Source organism: Phasianus colchicus, chromosome 19, assembly GCF_987193195.1.
Source record: "Phasianus colchicus chromosome 19, bPhaCol1.hap1.1, whole genome shotgun sequence".
In the NCBI taxonomy this organism is placed as follows: domain Eukaryota; kingdom Metazoa; phylum Chordata; class Aves; order Galliformes; family Phasianidae; genus Phasianus; species Phasianus colchicus.
In genome coordinates, this window is record NC_143454.1 from 3,828,498 (window position 1) to 3,846,110 (window position 17,613).

Here is a 17,613-nt window from a genome sequence, read left to right on the forward strand (position 1 = left end):
AGGAGGGCGCAGATCCCAAGCTCTCGCGAGATCTCCGTGCCTATATATATCTCCCGCGCACCGCCTACTGCCTCTCTACCATCCGCTAGGCCGCGGTTTGTAGGATCCGCCGCCATCCGCGCCGCCCGCCGCCGCCATGCCGCCCAAGTTCGATCCGACCGAGGTGAAAGTCGGTACGTGTTGGGCCGGGAGGACGGCGGGGCGCTGGGGAGCGGGGATGGCGGTGTGGAGCTGACTGAGTTGCTGTGTCCATAGTGTACCTGCGCTGCACCGGCGGGGAGGTCGGCGCCACTTCCGCTCTGGCCCCCAAGATCGGACCGCTCGGGTTGGTACGTGGGGCTGCGGGGTCGGTCGTGGCGCGGTGCGTGGCTCTTTGCCTTCATTCATGCGGGATTTTCCTGATTGTAATACGTGGGTTGTTCTCAGTCTCCCAAGAAGGTCGGTGATGACATCGCCAAGGCTACGGGGGACTGGAAGGGGCTGAGGATCACGGTGAAGCTCACCATCCAGAACAGGCAAGCGCAGGTACTGGACGCCACGAGGGATCGCGCTGTGGTGGAAGCGCTGGGCGCAGCGGGCGCCGCTTGCCGCAACCACAGCGACCAATCCCGGCAGGGTCCACTCAGCCCTTCATCCTTCCGAGGTGGATAAAATGAGTGCCACACGTCGTGTGGGGTCTTCTGGGAAGACCTGGGTAGGAAGGAAGTGCCCGATCCTTCTGAGTGCGGGGTGTGTGTGTGTGGGGCTGGGAAACAAGGGGGGATGGAGGTCTGAACAAAGCCTTTCCGAGCCAGTTCTGCAGCCACCCGCCACTATACCTGCCTTGAATTCAGTGGCTGGTATATTCCAGTGGTGAGCTGAGAGCAGCCCCAGCCCAGGAAGCAGTGCTCTTCTGGCTGTGGGGAGTCCTGTGCCGAAAGGCTGGGAACAAAGTCCTGTGCTGCAGGAGGAGGCGTGTAATGGGGAACAGAAAACTAAGTCCAGGCTCTGTGTTATTTGCACGCTTGGGTGGTGGGGAAAAGAATGAATCTCTTTTTATTTAGATAGAAGTGGTTCCTTCTGCCTCTGCTCTGATTATCAAAGCTTTGAAGGAGCCCCCTCGTGACAGGAAGAAGCAGAAAAACAGTAAGTTTTGTTCCACCTTTGGTTCTCAATGTCATTTAGTACTGAAAAAGAACATGTACCTCTTGGCTGCTTAGCATAAACTGGCAGACAAGTGCCGGGGGGTTTTTGGGGCAGTAGGATTTCCTGAAGTGTAGCACACAGACAATGCATACATCCCCAAAGTGAGAAGAACAGCCACCCGCCACTGTACCTGTCTTGTAATGAGTGACTTGTATAGTCCAGAGGTGAGCTGAGAGAAAATGTCAACCTAGGAAACAGAGTTATTCTCATGGATAACTCTGTGCCGAAGGCTGAGAACAGCAGCACTGATCACAGCCCCAGTGTAGCTGTAACCTCACTTCTCTCTGTGTGATTTGAGTGCCAGGAATGGCATTTTTCTGTTGGAGCATGGGGGAGCTGGGAGTGCACTGTGCTTCAATGAGCTTACTGGTGCCATTGTTTTGCTTCACAGTAAAGCACAGTGGCAGTGTCAGCTTTGATGAGATAGTGAACATCGCTCGGCAGATGAGGCACAGATCTCTGGCTCGAGAGCTGTCTGGTAAGTACTGACCTTAAGGGGTGGGACTGAGTCTTGCTGTGTGATCTGAGTAGTTCAGGCTCTTGGCTGGTTCTTGGGACAACCTAATTTACAGGTATGGTGAAGTTCCTGCAGCTTGTCTGTGCTGACACTGAGCAGGTGGCTGTAGCAACACATTAACAACCTGGTGCTGCCAGCAGCCAGCTTCTTACTGCCTGGTGAAAGCAGTGCCAGCTGCAAGGCATGTGTGCATGGCAGGGCTTAACTCAGGGATCCTGACCTGCCTGCAGTACCTACTTCTGTCGCTATATGGGGCTGAGTAGTAGATGGCACCTTAGGCACTCAGCTTGTAGCAGACATTGTGCTTTCTGGAGCTTTCTGTGAACAGTACCCTTTAGCTGGCTTAGGCTGTGTGCTGCCCCTTCTGAACCAGGTGGCTGCAGCCTGCAGACCACCAGGTAGATGGCATAGGAGGGCTGAGGCAGTTGGAATTGGGCTATCTAATGGTTCTTCAGGGTTTTTCCTGTGCTAAAGCTGTGTTTTTCCAACTGCAGGGACAATTAAGGAGATTCTTGGAACTGCTCAGTCTGTGGGCTGCAGCATTGATGGCAGGCACCCACATGATATCATTGATGACATCAATAGTGGTGCAATTGAGTGCCCAGCTGTAAGTATCCATCTCTAACTGAAACTGCTGTAATTAAACTATTTACTAAAGGGCTCTCTACTAATGAACTGTATTTTTTTCTCTCAACAGAGCTAAGTGTGGAAAAGAAGTTACCATATGAAGGTTCTTACATCTTCTGTAACACCTTAAATACTTAATAAAACACCAGGCTGTCTGTAAAAAGTGTCACTGATTTTTGTCCTTGTCCAGTTCTGTGTACATGGGCTCTGCCTTGTGCAGAAGTACCAAGGTGATTGTTCTTATACATATACTAAAGATGCAGAATTCTCATTTCCCTATGATGATTGCTTGCAGTGATGCAAAGCTTAGAGAAGTAGAATTGCTTCAAGCAAGCATTCCCATGTCAGAGGTGTATGCCCTCTGCACTTCTCCTGTGGGGAGCTTTCTGTGAGCTCTTGTCAATGCCAGATGTGCACATGGCTCTGACAGCTACAGCTGGTGCCCTTCACTGGGGTAAGTGCTGCAGGAGGCCAGCTTCCGTATAGCCAGGGCTGCTGCAGTGTCCCAGCAGCTGATATCTGCCATGGCTTAGAAGTAAACTGGGCTGCCTGCCTCTGGGAGGAGTTGCACATGATCTGATGGCACTGATAGAAATAAAATCCTAGATAAGGCAGTATGTCCAGGTCTGTCCTCAAGTCTGCAGGATTCGTGCCTGGTGGGATGGAGCTTGGCCTTGTTCAGCCAGCAGTGGGAACATCTGGCTTAGGTGGCAGTGTGGGTTTTTCTGGTATAGGTTCTTTGCTCAGATTTTTCTCATGCCTTCAGTCAGAGGAGATGGGGCTTTCTGGTGACTAGAAAAAATACAGAAAACTCAGATTGAGGTGAACTCCTGTGTGTTTTTCACTACTGAAGGGGAGCAAGCCCTGTCTTTAGGGGTGGAATTCTGTAGTCCATCTCAGAGCGTTGTAAAGGGGCCGGTTTCGTGTCTCTTGGGCCTCCTGACTCCTTGGATGGTGATGCTGGGGGAGCTGGGTAAGCAAGCTTGATAGCCCATGTCTACATCATATGCTCCAGGTCCTGGTGTCCCTGAAATTAAAAAAAGCAGTTTGTGTTGGTACTTCCCTTTAGGTGTTGTAAAAATCAAGTGCCACCTTAGCAGGCTGCTTCAAACCATCTGATGCTTCATGATGCTAGGAACCTCTTCCAAACTCAGCTATATCAACATAACCAACCTCTAAGAGAGAAGTGCTTTGTGTTTTGGGCTTGATGCACAAATTACATCGATTACATGAGGCAGGGTTTGATGCTAGGTGCTCACACCTGAGAGCAATGTGGAGCTGTTAACTGAGGTACTGCTGGAGGATGTGGGTAAAACCAATGTTCTCTGAAGCTCCTGGGAAGTGTTCTATTTCCAGCAGGGACTGGGCTCTCCTTTGGGGTGGCACAGCACCAGGGATGCTGTGTGATCTCAGGCTGCACAAAGCTGAAGTGGAATAATCCTGGTGGTAAGAATGCTTTAGCTGACACTGGTGTTGCTAAGCCCAGCTAACAATGGTGTTATGAGTGCAGTTCACTGCAGCCCCACCAGCATTCTGGGGTGGGCAGGAGCCTTCTCAACGTACAGCTATTTTTCTGAAGGGAAAGGGAATGAAATTCTTCACAAGTTTCTGAACACAGTGGGCCTTGGTCTCAGAAAAGATTTTTGGAAGGTATGCTTTCCTCCTCTACAAAAGCAGCAATGGTACTTAATGAGCTGATTTTTTTACCATTGTCTGTTCACTTCTGCAAGCAACACAGTTATCCAGCACTTACAGCACAAGAAGACTTTCTGGATGGAGCTCTGCTACAGCAAACAGGATTGTATACAGTGGTCTATATTGTGGTAACTGTGGGAAAGGGTGGCAAACTGGTATGTCTGGCAATGAATGTGAAGGATACCTCAGCTGGGCTGCTCAAAATCACCAAATGGGGCTGTGACTGTTTACCAGGATCTGTTTGAGTCCTTTGGGAAAAAGCCAGAGCAGCAGGAGGGAGATGGCAGTGCTGGGGGATCGGCTGCAGCAGCACCTAATAGAGGTAAAGTCAGGCCCCCAAATAAATCCCAGCCCAAGCTGAGTATGAGAAAATGTGGTGGCAGCCACTGTGCTGTGTGTGCTGAGCTGTGGCTCTTGGTTGCTGAAGTAGCGTCAATTCCCACCATGCAAAGCATCACACAATTTCTAAGTAGCTGTTGTTTGAGGCTACTGAGATGCAGAGCAAGGTGGAGAAATGAAATCTTTGTAACTGCTCCAGCTTAAGCCACAAGTGTGGCTTTTGGCTACACTGCCTGAGTGCACAGCAGTCATGCGCTAGGAATGCATCTTGTACTGCTTGTGAAGCATGAAATGTACATAGCATTAGCATGGGGATCATAAGAAATCACCTGTTTGCACATGATTTGACAACAGGCTGCTGCTGTGTTAAGGCCTTGTGCTTGTTCTGCTTCTGTGCTGCTGTGCCCAGTGGGGAAATGGGTAAAGCTTCCCAAGGATGGACCTTGGGCAGGCTGAGGGAGCTGGGCTTGTTCAGCCTGGAGAAAAGAAGGCTGTGGGGTGAATCATTGCAGCCTTTCAGTACCTAAAGGGAGCCTACAAACAGGAGGGGAATCAACTCTTGGAAAGGGGAGATAACAGCAGGACAAGGGGAAATGGTTTGAAGCTGAGGGAGGAAAGATTGAGGTTGGATGTCAGGGGGAAGTTCTTGACAGAGAGAGTGGTGAGGTGCTGGAACAGCTGCCCAGAGAGGCTGTGGATGCCCCGTCCATCCCTGGAGGTGTTCAAGGCCAGGTTGAATGGGGCCCTGGGCAGCCTGGGCTGCTATGAAATGTGGAGGTTGGTGGCCCTGCATGTGGCAGAGGGTTGGAGCTTCATGATCCTTGAGGTCCCTTCCAACCCTGGCCATTCTGTGACCTTTTCCACCTGAGATGTTCAATGAGCAGCAGTGCTGTAACTTTACAATGGGCTCAGGGGCAGAAGTGGGATGCACAGCAGCAAAGAGGGAGCTGCCAGGATCTCTGGATGAAGGCTGGGCCGTGTGGGAGGGCAGGGGGGATTTGGGCTGACCGATGTGTTTGCGGTTTCTGAGAATATCCAGGCTGGTCCGCTGCTGCCTGATGAAATGCGGGTACATCGCTCCGGTGAGCTGAGGGCTGCAGATACTGCATGTGGGCTGCAGTGAAATGGAGAAAGGCAGAACACAAAATTAGCTTCTGTCACTTCAAATAGTAGCAGCAGACATCAGCTTATATCACACATCCAAGCTCTGACTATCAGTCTGCAAGACCTCATGCAGCCTCGTCAGCAGCTGCAGGAGCTCCCTGGCCTTCTGCTTCCCTTTGCTCCCTCTACAGCTGTTTGGAGGGCCTTTCTCTGAGAGAATCAGGGGCTAAAGCTGAATAAAGCAAGACTGACATCCCAGGCACTTGCTAATTCTCTAGCTTGGAGATTCCATGCAAGGAGGCATGGCCTTGGTGCTCTCTAAAGCAAGGTCTGCTTTTGACCCAGCACATTCCTCACCTCTCCAAGAACACAACTTGCAACAAAATCCTGGTTCAGCGTAAGGAAAAACATTTCCAAGTGGCCCCAGACTGCAGTGGGGACACTGGGATGCTGGTGGGACCTCCTGGACCCTGGGGAAGCTCCATTGGCCAGGCTGGCTGTGCGCTCAGTGGTCAGCTGGCTCCCTTCCAGCTGAGCTTTGCAGCAATCCCACCACCAACTTGCATTGCTGACAGTGAAGGCAGTCTGGCAGAGGTGAGCAGCACATCTTTCAGAAGCAATTTTAGTTTAAAGAGTTTTAAAGTGATTGCTAACCTCGGCATTAGCAGAGCCCCCGCTGGTGTGAGCTTGGGAGCACCCTGCGCTGTGCAGCATCCCTGCATGCGTGTGCTGTGGACTCTCCCCACTTGACAGTGCAGGAAATAATGGGGGAGGAAAAAAAAATGTGTTTTCCTTAAGGAAAACTCTCCTGGGGTCAAGATATGACCCTTCCTGTGCTGCCTTAGGACAACTCCAGCAGGAGCCATGCAGCTCTGGGAAGCACGTCCCGCTCTGCCAATATTTTCCCACCCAGGCTTCCTAGAAAGGAACTGACACAGCCAGTATCGACCTACATTAGCTCCGTGTTTGAACTCCATCCTCCCGATCGCTGGCTCCGCGCTCGGCCACCACGGTTTCTTCGCACTGCAGCGTGCTGCATCTGCACGAGGAAGGACGGGAAGTGCCACAAAGGGGTGCCGAACCCTTCCCAGGACACGGCTGCGCTGTGCTGCGCTCCACGAGGCGAGCGCACGGACGCCGCCGCTCCCCATTTACCCATGTTTCCGATTCGGACAGCGCCTTCGGGGCCGAACACGCGGAGTTGGACGGCAGCAGCTCCGGCCCTTCGGCGCTGGGTCCCCGTGGGAGCACGGCGGTACGGAACGACGCCGAAGCGCGCGGAGCGGCGCCGGGACAGCGCGGCAGGAGCGCCTGCGCGGCACGGAGGCGGAGGGGCAGCGGAGGGCGCTCCCGCAACACAGCGGCCCCGAGCTGCCGCGAGTCCGTCTGTCCGTCCGCTCCAGTTCCTATGGAGGCCCTAGGCATCCCCCCCCCGGTCCGGGTCCGGGACCGGGCCGCTGCCAGGCCTTCGGGGCTGGCGCTGAGCCCCAGCGCAGCCAAAGTTACGGTTTATTTATGGTTACACGCATAACGCAACGCCCCGCAGGCCCAGGCCCGCTCCCACGCCGTCCCACCCCCTCCCCGCCCGCCAGTGCAGGCGGCACAAAGCTTCCCGCGAACGTGACGTCACCGCCCGCGCCTCCCTCCACCCGCCCCCTCCCGCGCCCGAACCCGCGCCCGCGCGCGCCCCCTTCCACCTTCCTCCCGCCCTCCTTTCCCACGTGACCCCGCGCCGCGCCGCCCTCCCATTGGCCGAGCCGGCGGCGTAGTAAGAACGACGCGGCGAGGGCGCGGGCCGCCATTGGCCGGCGGGCGGCGGGTGGGAGGTGGTGCGGCGCCCCGCCCCCCTCCCCGGGTGTGCGCGAGGCGGCGGCGCGTGGCAGCGGCTCCCGCTCGCGGGCTCCGAGGCGCTGAGCGCGGGCCCGGCCCGGCCCGGCCATGACGGACTTCAAGCTGGGCATCGTGCGGCTCGGCCGCGTGGCCGGCAAGGTGCGGGCTCCGGGGGAGCGGACGGACCGACGGACGGAGGGAGGGGGGGCGCGGCCGGGAGCCGCGGGCCGGGCTCGGCCGCACGGAGCGGGCGGCGGGCGGAGCGCGGGACGGCGGGCGCGGGGCGGCGGCTGAGCGCGGTGCTGTGTTGCAGACCAAATACACGCTGATCGACGAGCAGGACATCCCGCTGGTGGAGAGCTTCTCCTTCGAGGTGAGCTCCGCGCGGCCCCCCGGGACCGAACCCCTCGGGAACCGCTCCTCCCCACCCCCTCCCGTCCCCGCGCTCCGCCCGGAGCGCTCCGGAGCTCCGTCCTCCCGCACGCCGCCATCCCCGCGCCGCGCTGCCGGCCTGCCGCCCCTGCGCGCTGCCGGCCGGGAACGGCGCTCCCCCTGTCGGAGCGGGGAAAGTTGAGAGGTGTTCCCTCCGCACGTGGGTGCGGAAACGTCCCCTGAGCGGAGTCACACCCCGAGGTTTGCTGTTACCGCCCGCGCCCCTGGGGCTGGGAAGGCCGAGGGATGCCGGGCTGTGCTGTTTGCCGAGCTCCCGGCGCCGCGGCGTTCCCTCTGCGCGGCCCTACTGACAATAGTGAGGCCCCACGTGCGGCGCCGCGTCCGGCGAGGAGAGGTGGGGGCTGTGGGAGTGGGGCCGGGGAGGCGCGGGCGGCTTTGGTACTTCCACTGTGGGGCGGGGTGAGAGGAGATCTGGGTCAGATGGGGGGGAAACCCTTTCCTCAGAGGGCTGCGAGGCCCCGGCACAGCTGCCCAGAGCTGTGGGTGCCCGTCCCTGAGGTGCCCAAGGCCGTGGATGGGCCCTGAGCAAACTGAGCTGGGGGGGTTTGGAGTCCCTCCCAACCCAAGCTGAGCAGTAGAGGCTCAGTCATGCTGGAGATCTGAAACAACCACGATTCCATGGCAATTCAGCGTCCTGCAGACACATGGGAAGTGCTGCTGTCCTGTCGGAGCTCACGCTCTGCTGCTCAGCACCCGTTGTTCTTACAACCTTCTCCTTCTCTCCAGGCTCGCATGGAGGTGGATGCTGATGGAAATGGTGCTAAAATATTTGCTTATGCTTTTGACAAAAACCGTGGAAGGGGATCTGGCCGCCTGCTGCACGAGCTGCTCTGGTGGGTATCCATGGAGCCTGGGGCTGCTGCTGCTGCCCGCAGCATTTGGGGCCTCTCAGGGGCTCCCAGCCTCAGCCAGAGCCCAGCACAGCAGTGCTGCTGTGTCCTGGCCTTGGTGTGTTTTGCACCGTGCCTTGAAATAGCTGAGGCTCAATAACATTATTTTCATGGAAAGTAGTGACAGGTGAGTAATGTGTTGCTTAAATCTGAGAAATGCAATTGAAACTTCACTTGGGGCTTCTTCTGTCCTGTGATGAGCAGGTAAGTGAGAAGTGGCAGAGTGTGGATAAAACATCTGATAGCCTGAAACTTCAGGGATTTTGCTTGGCTTTCTGGAGTGCTGCCTGAAGGGTGCTGCTGCTGTTTCCTATACTACTGTATCTGTTCCACACGTGGCAGGGAGCATTGCCTGAAATTCTTTGTAGCTGCCATTAGGACTCAGAGCCCAGTGTTGCACGATTGCCAGCAACCTATTGTCAGAAGCACTTTGTAAGTGTGTTTTTTATGGGTTTGTAGGAAAGGTGGGATATGTTGAAGAGAACCTTTATTTATTTTTAAAAGTCGTTTTTGAGAAATTAAGCATACCTTCTGTTTAGTCCAGTAAACTGTAATGAGAAGTCACAGTGCCCATGATCTTACTTTCTTAATTGCTTGAGGTTACTTGTTCTCCCCCAGCTCAGTGCCTGGATGAGAGGAGGGAGTCAGGAAAAGCGCCAGGCACTATTACTATTATTTTTAATCTGCTCATTAAATATGGATTTTAACCTGCTTCTGTTATTGTTTAATCTCACAGTACACAACTTTGGAAGTGAGTCAGAAGTTGCTGCGCCGCACGGTCGAGTCGGGCTGTCAGCCCCTGCTCACTGTGCACCTCACAGTAGGACCAGCAGTGCTTTCATTGCTCCAGCTTGTGCAGGGCTTTGCACACAGCTCAGCCATTGCCTCTCTCGTTAGCTGGACTTCTGTTAGGAAACAAATCTAACGTATTCAGTTGGGTAACTCAAATCGTGTGACTTCACCGTATGCTGGTGTCAAACCCCCGAGGTTCTGTATGATGGGGATTTTTGGAGGCGGGCTGTGAGCTGTCCTGCATGCAGATCTGCGTGTCTGGAGATGCAGTCAGGTTCTTTGGGAAACACTCAGCGTTTCTACCGTTCTGTAAAGTTGGTTTGATCCCATTGAAGGTTTGATTTGCTGTGGTCTTCAATTATGTGCTACCACGAGGCAGCTTTGTTTGCCTTGCTGCCTGAGTCTCCTTGTATCTCTGGGAAGCCTCTTGGCTACAGGTGCTATGTAGTGCTGGCCCTGCTGTCAGCACACTGTTCTGCTCTCCTTGTGCTGCAGCTGTTCTGGAAACAAACCTGCAGTGTGTTGAGCTGAAGGTCCTTCCCCCATGAGTTCTGGGCAGCAGGGAGCACTGTGGGGGCACTGTAAGGGAGATGAGTGGCAGCACCCATCACAGCTGTGTTTCCTGCATGAAGGAAAAGCAGAGAGCATGTGGAGGAGTGCAGGAGTTCCATCCATTCTTCTGTGTGTCCCCTTCTTTCCCAGAATCTCACTCTGAAGGAACAAACCTGATGCTGTGCTTCTAGTTTAGCATACAGTGTTGCATGCTTCTGCAATAAGGCTGATAGATATTTTTTCATTTGAATTAAGCAGGAATCATTGTTCATGTAATGAGGCCCTTAAAACTTGTGGCTACCAAAGCTGCAGTGGTGATGGGAACCTTTTCCTTTGCCCCCAAAACCCTCCTGCCGATGTGTGCACCGCCTGGGAGCTGCAGCCTGAATCATAACCACATTTCTGCAGTGCTCTATGAGGAGGAGCTTCCTGCAGCCTTTGGCTCAAGTGGCTCCTGGGTGCCCTGCACCAGGATGTGCCCCTGGGTATTATGGGATGCAGGAGGTACAGCTGCAGTGGAGCTTACTGGGATCATGGGTGCAGATGGAGGCTTTGTAGAAGCAGGGTAGGATATGGTTTATTGATGTCCCTAACAATCTCTTGAAATCCTCTTGTTCCCTAACTTCAGCCTTTCTTTAAAGTGTCATTATCTGTTTCAGAAAAGTTTCTTAGTCAGTCTCCCCCCTTCCCTCCTCCCCAGTTTGCTCTTACTTTGCACCTCTGTTTCTTGCACCCAGATCCCACATCCGTATCAATCCCATCTCCCTTGTTGGAACTTTGTCCTGGTCTCGGTCTAATGAACCTTAATTCCTTCCCTCTTGGTATCTGATCAATGGCTGCCCTCATCTGTATGCATGTATGTATCCATGTAGCTCCATGGTTCTCACTTCCAGCCTTCAGGGTTCCCCACTTCACTTGTCAGACCCTCCTGCAGCGTTCAACAACTCCCAAGCTTTCCCTCCATCAGAGCCGTTCAGCAGACTCCTTTCCATAGCTTGCTTTTGGTTTTTGGTTTTTTTTCTTCTCTAAATCGAGGCTGGCATGAGTTAATATGCAGCTGTCCTGCTTTGGGTTCAAGCAGCGTTCAGTAACTACTCTTAGTCAATTGTGCAGGCATTGCAGGCTGTCTGTTATTCACAATTAGTCAAAAACATTGCCTGTTTGGTGGTGAAACCCCTGTCCTGTTGCTTAAGAGATGTCTTCAGTAAATGAAAAACTGACTCACACCAGTGCCAAACTTGAACATAAGTGTGTCTGATAGAAACTCTTATTAAAATAATAAAACAATATTAGCTCCTTTCAAGCTATAATATTAATAATTACGTGGGTGCTGTTGCTGAAACTGGAATGGTGGTTTCTGGAAGTTTCTCTGCAATATTCTTGCAATTAAAATATACTAGGATTGTCTTCTGAGTCAACTAATTTATAATGGAAATGAGCTTCTGAAACAGATCTCTGTCTTCTGGGAGCTGATATAGCTGGAATATTCACTGCAGCCTCAGTTGTATCAACGGCAGCAGGCTGGGAGGTCTTCTGGATTCAGTGCAGAGTTGTGGCTGTGGAGCGTTGCTCGTTGCTGAGCTTTGAGCTGGTTTTGTTTCCTGCAGGGAGAGGCACCGTGGAGGGATCGCTCCGGGATTTCAGGTGGTACATCTGAATTCAGTGACCGTGGACAACCGCCTCGACAATCTGCGCCTTGTCCCGTGGGGGTGGAAACCCAAAGCTGAAGATCTCTCCAGTAAACAAAGGTGTGTTGATATTTGGCAGGGAGATGCCATTGAATAATGCTTGTCAGCATCTTCAGTTGTTTCACCTCTTCTGTTCAGTGGTGTCCATCTTGGCTGAGCCTGTTCGTTTGACTTTGGGCTGCTTATGCATCACTGTTTCAGATTGCTCATCTGAGAAAGACCAGAGTTAGTTCTGACCGTGCTATGGAGGGTCAGTCTCACCCCGTGGCAGTATGTAGAGGTTCTGCTCTGCCAGATGTCACCACAGTAAAGCAGTAAACCTGCGTTCCCTTCTGCTTGAATGGTGGCATTTGGGGACACGGAGTTCAGCCCGCAGTTCTTGCAGGCTTGTAGCTCTCATCCTCAGGCACTGAAGTTCTAACACAGTCTGCAAAAGCCAGGGACTGCACAATGATTACATCTGGAATGGTGTATTTAGGTTAAAAACAAGTTCCTGGGAACAGCTTCTGTTGGTGTTCACTGCAGGTTGTGGGAACTTCCTACACAACATGTCGTGCTGATGTTACTCAGAGTGCATCAGATCCTTACATCAAGTTGGACTTGTTTCACATGTGATGGGGGGGGGGGGGGGGAAGGAATGTTCATTTTTTGTGAGGGACCCACAGACTTAATTCTTTTGCATTTACACCAGAGTAACACTAAAGGGATGCTGTATGTGAGAAATCTATGTAGTCAAGGTGTAGCAGGTTCAGTGCAATGGTAACCTTACCTACCTTTTTTAACGAATGTGTACTTGCTTTTTTAAAGGGAACAAAGCCTGTATTGGCTGGCAATCCAACAACTCCCTACAGACCCTATAGAAGAGCAGTTTCCTGTACTGAATGTAACACGATACTACAACGCTAACGGGGATGTTGTGGAGGAGGAAGAGAACTCATGCACATACTATGAATGTCACTACCCCCCATGCACAATGATTGAAAAGCAGGTGTGTTTGAAAGAGCTGGAAGTAAACAGATGATGACTTGGGCTGCTTCTGTAGGGGAGGGGAGAGGTTGTTCCTAAAACTGACAAATTTTGCAGGCTGCATTCAGTTGCTAAAGGCAGAAATTCTCTTTAAATCGGGTGTTCTTCAGCATGGATTTTTTCTGATGTGATTCAGGCTCTTAAGATTTCTTTGGAAGTGTTTATCCAGGCTTCATAGAGGAAGGATGTAGATTCTAATTGACACTATGAGAGAATGTTGTATTGAATTGGGACGAGAAATGACTGAACTGTATGCTGGGAGGAGTGTAATGGCTGCAGTGTGCATAAAAAGACAGGTGGAAGCATTCCAGGTCTCCAGTGACCCAGAATTTGAAGGAGCTATGTGAGGCTTCTTTATCAGATATGGAGAAAGCGTTTTAAGGCTTTGAAAGTAGTGGAGTAAAAAAGATTACGTGCTTGACCTTTCATGTGAAGAGAGTGGACTTGCATGGTGCTTATTCAGCACTGAACCGACAGGAAGGCTAGCTGTAGCTCTTTGCTGTAGGCAGATGAAGTGGAGCAGCATAGTCCAGATGAAGGCAGGTATAGAATGGAGCATCTGAGGGCTGCATCTCCAATAAAGACCAATGTCTTTATCTAAGAATAAGGGCTTTTATTTCGTGATAATAAACGCTGAACAGGCTAAATCATTTCGTGCTCCATTTTGGTCTTTTTGAGGAGGAAGTAAACAAGTTTAAAAACTGTCTTAATTTGAAAAAGGGTGAGCTTTACCTTCTGTTTGGGTCTGTACCTGAGAGCTTCCTGGATGACTGTCCAGCAGTGACAGCGTGTGCAGCCCTGCTGACTGTGTCTGTATCCAAGATGTTTGTACAACAGCAGCAGTATGAGAACACGTGTAAAGCTGTCAGAATTTAGTCTACTGAGCCCTGCAGGAACGATTGCAAAATCAAACAAATGCTGTTGCTTTGAGTCGTTGTGGTACTCTGACGCTGGTGCTGGGATATGCCCATAGGCAGGAGCGAGAGGTGGACTGTAAACCTCCTTGGGAAAGGCAGAGGTCTCGTGGTGCTGAGCAGGCTTGCTAACTCTGCCTTCTTTCTCCTAGCTACGTGAATTCAACATCTGTGGCCGCTGCCAGGTGGCCAGGTACTGCGGGTCGCAGTGCCAGCAGAAGGACTGGCCTGCGCACAAGAAGCACTGTCGGGAGAAGAAAAGGACCTTCCAGCAGGAGCTCGGACCCGAGCGATGACCGGGCGGCACAGGCCTCTCAGCAGCAGGATTCCTTCTCAAAGGCATTGGACTCTTGCTTTTGCACAGTAATGACAGACTGCTTATTGAAGCCAGAGGCACTGAAGAAGAAAAAACCCTGTGATGCTTGAGCAGAACAGCTGACTGGACGAAGCCGGCTCTGACTGGTGCTGTGGAAAGGGATTGGGTCTACCCTTCCAGTATTATATTCTCAAGCAAAAAGACTACTGTGGAGGCTCCAGGCAGGAAGCTTCTCATTATTTATATGTTAATACGTTTGTAAACTCATGTACAGTTTTTGTTAGAAATTCTTGATAGGACTCATTACCTGTAATGTGCAGATGAGAACACATTGTTGGCCTCAAAGTTTAAAAAAAAAAAAAAAAAAAGTCATGTAGCAAAAGCTTTTCCTCCCATGTGGCTAGAAGTGTCTGTGGCTGTGCCAAGGCCAGGAGGCTCTGACATCAGCACTTGCTCTGGAGAACTCTGCATGGAAGTTATATTTAAAAAGAAAAAAAAAAAAAAGGCAAACACAGTAAAGGTTGGAATGAATCATTGTGTGCTCTCTAGTTTTCTGCTGTTCCCTGCCGGGTGCTTTCAGAGCACAGTCACACTTGGGTGTTGGACGTGCATACCCAATAGGAGCTGGGACAGAGCGTGGGACCACATGGGATTGCTGTGAGCAGGCAGGCTGTGGTGCTGCTTCCTTCAGAGCACTGCTGGAGTCCATGTGTTAAGCAAGCAGTGCTTTTAGAAAGCTGAGCTGGCTTTCTTGTCACAGAACCCTTGTACAGAAGTAGCTGTAGGGAAGCTCAGGTAGGCAGCTGCCTGGGGGTGCGGTTGCCATCGTGGCTTCCCTGGGAGCACAGCAAATACTGTGATGTGCAGATATGTCTAAATGACCTAATATTTGGTGATTGAGTTATTTATTTAAAGAGAAAGTGTCAAACCAAGAATCTTTTTTTTTTTTATTTAGTAATAAGGATTTGACGTGCAGAGTACGTGCCTGTTTGTTTTCAGGTGTTTTCTCATGTATAACTTGAAAGTTTTTTTCTTTCTCACTTTTGCCTTAAAGGTGTATCGCTGAGTTTCCTGAAGAACTACATGATTTAGTACCAGGTGTTAGTCTTGCTTCGCAGCTAAAAAAAAATGTGAGTTGCTGAATTCTGAAAGCAGAGCCTTTCTCTGAATGCTTCTTGAAATAGATTTTTTTTTTTTAAACATGAAAACTGTCAAATTCATTTTTGAATCAGAATTCACTTTGCCACTTCTTGTTGGAATGTTGGTCTCACTTGTACTCAATCTGTCAGACAACAGCCTGCTGTGGACACCGATATTATATTATGTTTCTAATATCTGCTCAGTTAGTTCTTAATTATTACTGCTTGGGTGGGTTTTTGTACTTCAGGCATCATAGTGAATAACAACTTATAAAGCTTCCCGCTGGAAGCTCTCTTGGCAGGCACATTTTGGAAGTGCTACTCTCTATTCATGGTTATACCTCAGCTTTTCTGTTCAGGCTGCCTGAAGTGCTCTTAGGTACAAAGAGGTTGAGCAGGACCTGTACAAACTTCCCTTAATTGCTTTAAATGAATTGTAAGTTTTTAAATATAAAATGGAATGTAAGGAATACATATATTTTTTTACCCAAGGTAATAATCTGAGAAGGGCAGAAATATTGTCTCCTTCTTGCTCTTCTAGAGGGCTGGTGTTGCTCCTGCCAGTTCTCAATTGTACTACCACTAATTGTGATGAGCAAAGTACAGTGTTAGAGCATTTAAACTGCAGCACTGAGGAGAGAAAGTGGTCATGGCTCATCTGTAGGAGAAATAGACAAACTGCAAATGAGGGGCTAATGAGGAGGAAAAGGGCAGATATCTCTTGAGCAGCAGATAAAGGAGAGGTGAAGTGCTAAAGGGAACAAAAATAGGATGGTGGGTGCCTGGGGTGGTGAAAGGTGACCACTGGCTTAGGAGGTCTGTTCCAAGTCTCTTCATCAGTTAATGATGAAGTAAGACAGCTACTAATCTTAGTGTGCAGCTGTTGACTCCAAATCCTGTGTGCCTGAGGAGAGAAGTGGCTGTGAGGACCCCAATGTCTTTGAGCGATGATGCCTGCCAGGTTGCTGGAGGATCTGATTGTTGCTGTCTTTGGCAGCAGAAGGCAGTGGCCCAGGCCCACGCAGTCCTGCTACCTTGCCCTTGCCATGGGTTGTGTTGCTGTCACATGGCTGTTCCCTGCTGGATGCACGCGGTGTTCTGCCCAGCCCACGGGGTGCCCAGGGATGCTGCTACTGGGTCGTGCTGGTCTCCTTCAGGTCCCAGGAATGAATGGATGCCTCTGGTGGTTGCCAGTTCTGGGAGCACCCCATAGGACCCTGGGAAAGCCTGGAGAGAGGCTTTCATCCCAGCTGTAAAGGGGCAAATCCACCTCTGCAGGCTCCTGCCATGAGCTGCTGATAACCACAGCATGGCGGTGTGTACATGTCAGCATGCCATGAAATATCATTTCCCCCCAGGTATTTTCCTTCACATCCTGGTGGTGTGGTAGTACCTATCCCACAGTTCAGATAAAAGCTGTGGCTGGCATAAGGAACACAAAGTCTGAAATAATGCACTGCAGGGCACGGTATTCACCTGAGATTTGAGCCTTTTAACATTCAATATAAACATAGGTTTATATTCTTTTGCTCTGTGATGATGACTTCTGACTGAAAATGGTGGAGGTAAAAGGGGCAGCTCAAAGCCCTGAATGCTTGTGGGGGATGTGAGACACTGCACTGGGGCTGGGAGCAATTGTTTGTCATCAACAGGCTTGAGAGGGACAAGGAGGCTGGTGTGAGTAAACAGCACTGAGTGATGCTCCTACAGGATGAAGAAATCCTTTATGAACTAAACTGTGTCCAAAAGCAGAAGTAGGAAATATTAGGATTTGCTGTGTTAAAGATGGGGGGGGGGGGGCGGGGGAGGATACAGGGGAGGGGATAATACAAAGGAAAATGGAATTTGAGGAATGCTCAAATCATAAAACTCAGACAAGTGATTTTAAAACCCATCAGGAGTGGAGAGACTGCCAGAGTCAGCAGACACGATGTGCAGTGAAGGGAAGATCTGACCTGGAGATAAGATCCCAGCAGGCAGAACCGAGTGAATTGTTTACATCTGTGTTCACTGTGAGAGGACTGGGGAGTTCACACAGGAATGCTTCCACATGCAGAGCTATGTCTAAAACCAAAATGCTTCTAGGAGTGATTAAAGTTCAGAACCAAGCAGCAGCAATGGAGTGCCAGGCCCAGACAGTCCCACCTACTGCCCTGAAGGAGCTGGCAAAGGAATGAGCAGAGCCAGCAGCTGGGATGTGCAACTTCTCTGTGGTACCAGCATGAAAACTGCTTCTGAAACGAGATGTGGGGCAGATGTGGCAGAACACAGCCAGGTACGAGCGGTGCTTCCCCTAAGCAAACGTGGGGATGCTACAATGCAGCATCAAGGGCTGAATGTTGGCGAGGAATCAGCGTGTTCTGTGTAGGGAAGTCCCGGTGACTGGACCAGGGTTGCAGTCATGGCATCAGCAGGCTGAGGGGACGTGGCTTGGGATTGCACCACATCACCAGCAACCACCTTGGCTCACAGCAAAGGCAAATGGCTGCTGTGGGACAGCAGGAGGGTCACAGGGAAAACTAAAGGGAGGTGCGAAAATGGTTAAA

At 51.3% G+C, this 17,613-nt stretch overlaps 3 protein-coding genes and 2 non-coding genes across 5 annotated transcripts; 4 read left to right on the forward strand and 1 right to left on the reverse strand.

The window, feature by feature from the left end:
• The first annotated feature begins 17 nt into the window (after nt 1–17).
• Nucleotides 18–2,492, forward strand: RPL12 (ribosomal protein L12). The gene is made up of 7 exons (XM_031601529.2): nt 18–173; nt 256–329; nt 427–525; nt 1,044–1,125; nt 1,577–1,663; nt 2,197–2,309; nt 2,400–2,492. The coding sequence occupies exons 1-7, from the start codon at nt 137–139 to the stop codon at nt 2,403–2,405; spliced, it is 498 nt and encodes a 165-aa protein (XP_031457389.1). The 5' UTR covers nt 18–136; the 3' UTR covers nt 2,406–2,492.
• LOC116234453 (small nucleolar RNA SNORA65) lies at nt 806–933 on the forward strand. The gene has a single exon (XR_004168130.2). It is a non-coding gene; the product is annotated as a small nucleolar RNA SNORA65 (small nucleolar RNA).
• On the forward strand, nt 1,303–1,427 carry LOC116234452 (small nucleolar RNA SNORA65). The gene has a single exon (XR_004168129.2). It is a non-coding gene; the product is annotated as a small nucleolar RNA SNORA65 (small nucleolar RNA).
• A 654-nt stretch (nt 2,493–3,146) lies between the features above and the next one.
• On the reverse strand, nt 3,147–7,060 carry STPG3 (sperm-tail PG-rich repeat containing 3). The gene is made up of 4 exons (XM_090121630.1): nt 6,623–7,060; nt 6,421–6,506; nt 5,372–5,477; nt 3,147–3,356 (listed from the first exon to the last, which is right to left on the reverse strand). The coding sequence occupies exons 1-4, from the start codon at nt 6,624–6,626 to the stop codon at nt 3,226–3,228; spliced, it is 327 nt and encodes a 108-aa protein (XP_089977756.1). The 5' UTR covers nt 6,627–7,060; the 3' UTR covers nt 3,147–3,225.
• A 250-nt stretch (nt 7,061–7,310) lies between these two features.
• ZMYND19 (zinc finger MYND-type containing 19) lies at nt 7,311–15,467 on the forward strand. Its single transcript, XM_031601530.2, has 6 exons — nt 7,311–7,456; nt 7,611–7,670; nt 8,477–8,583; nt 11,592–11,732; nt 12,480–12,660; nt 13,765–15,467. Exons 1-6 carry the CDS (start codon nt 7,406–7,408, stop codon nt 13,906–13,908), a joined length of 684 nt encoding a protein of 227 aa, XP_031457390.1. The 5' UTR covers nt 7,311–7,405; the 3' UTR covers nt 13,909–15,467.
• Nucleotides 15,468–17,613: the final 2,146 nt, after the last annotated feature.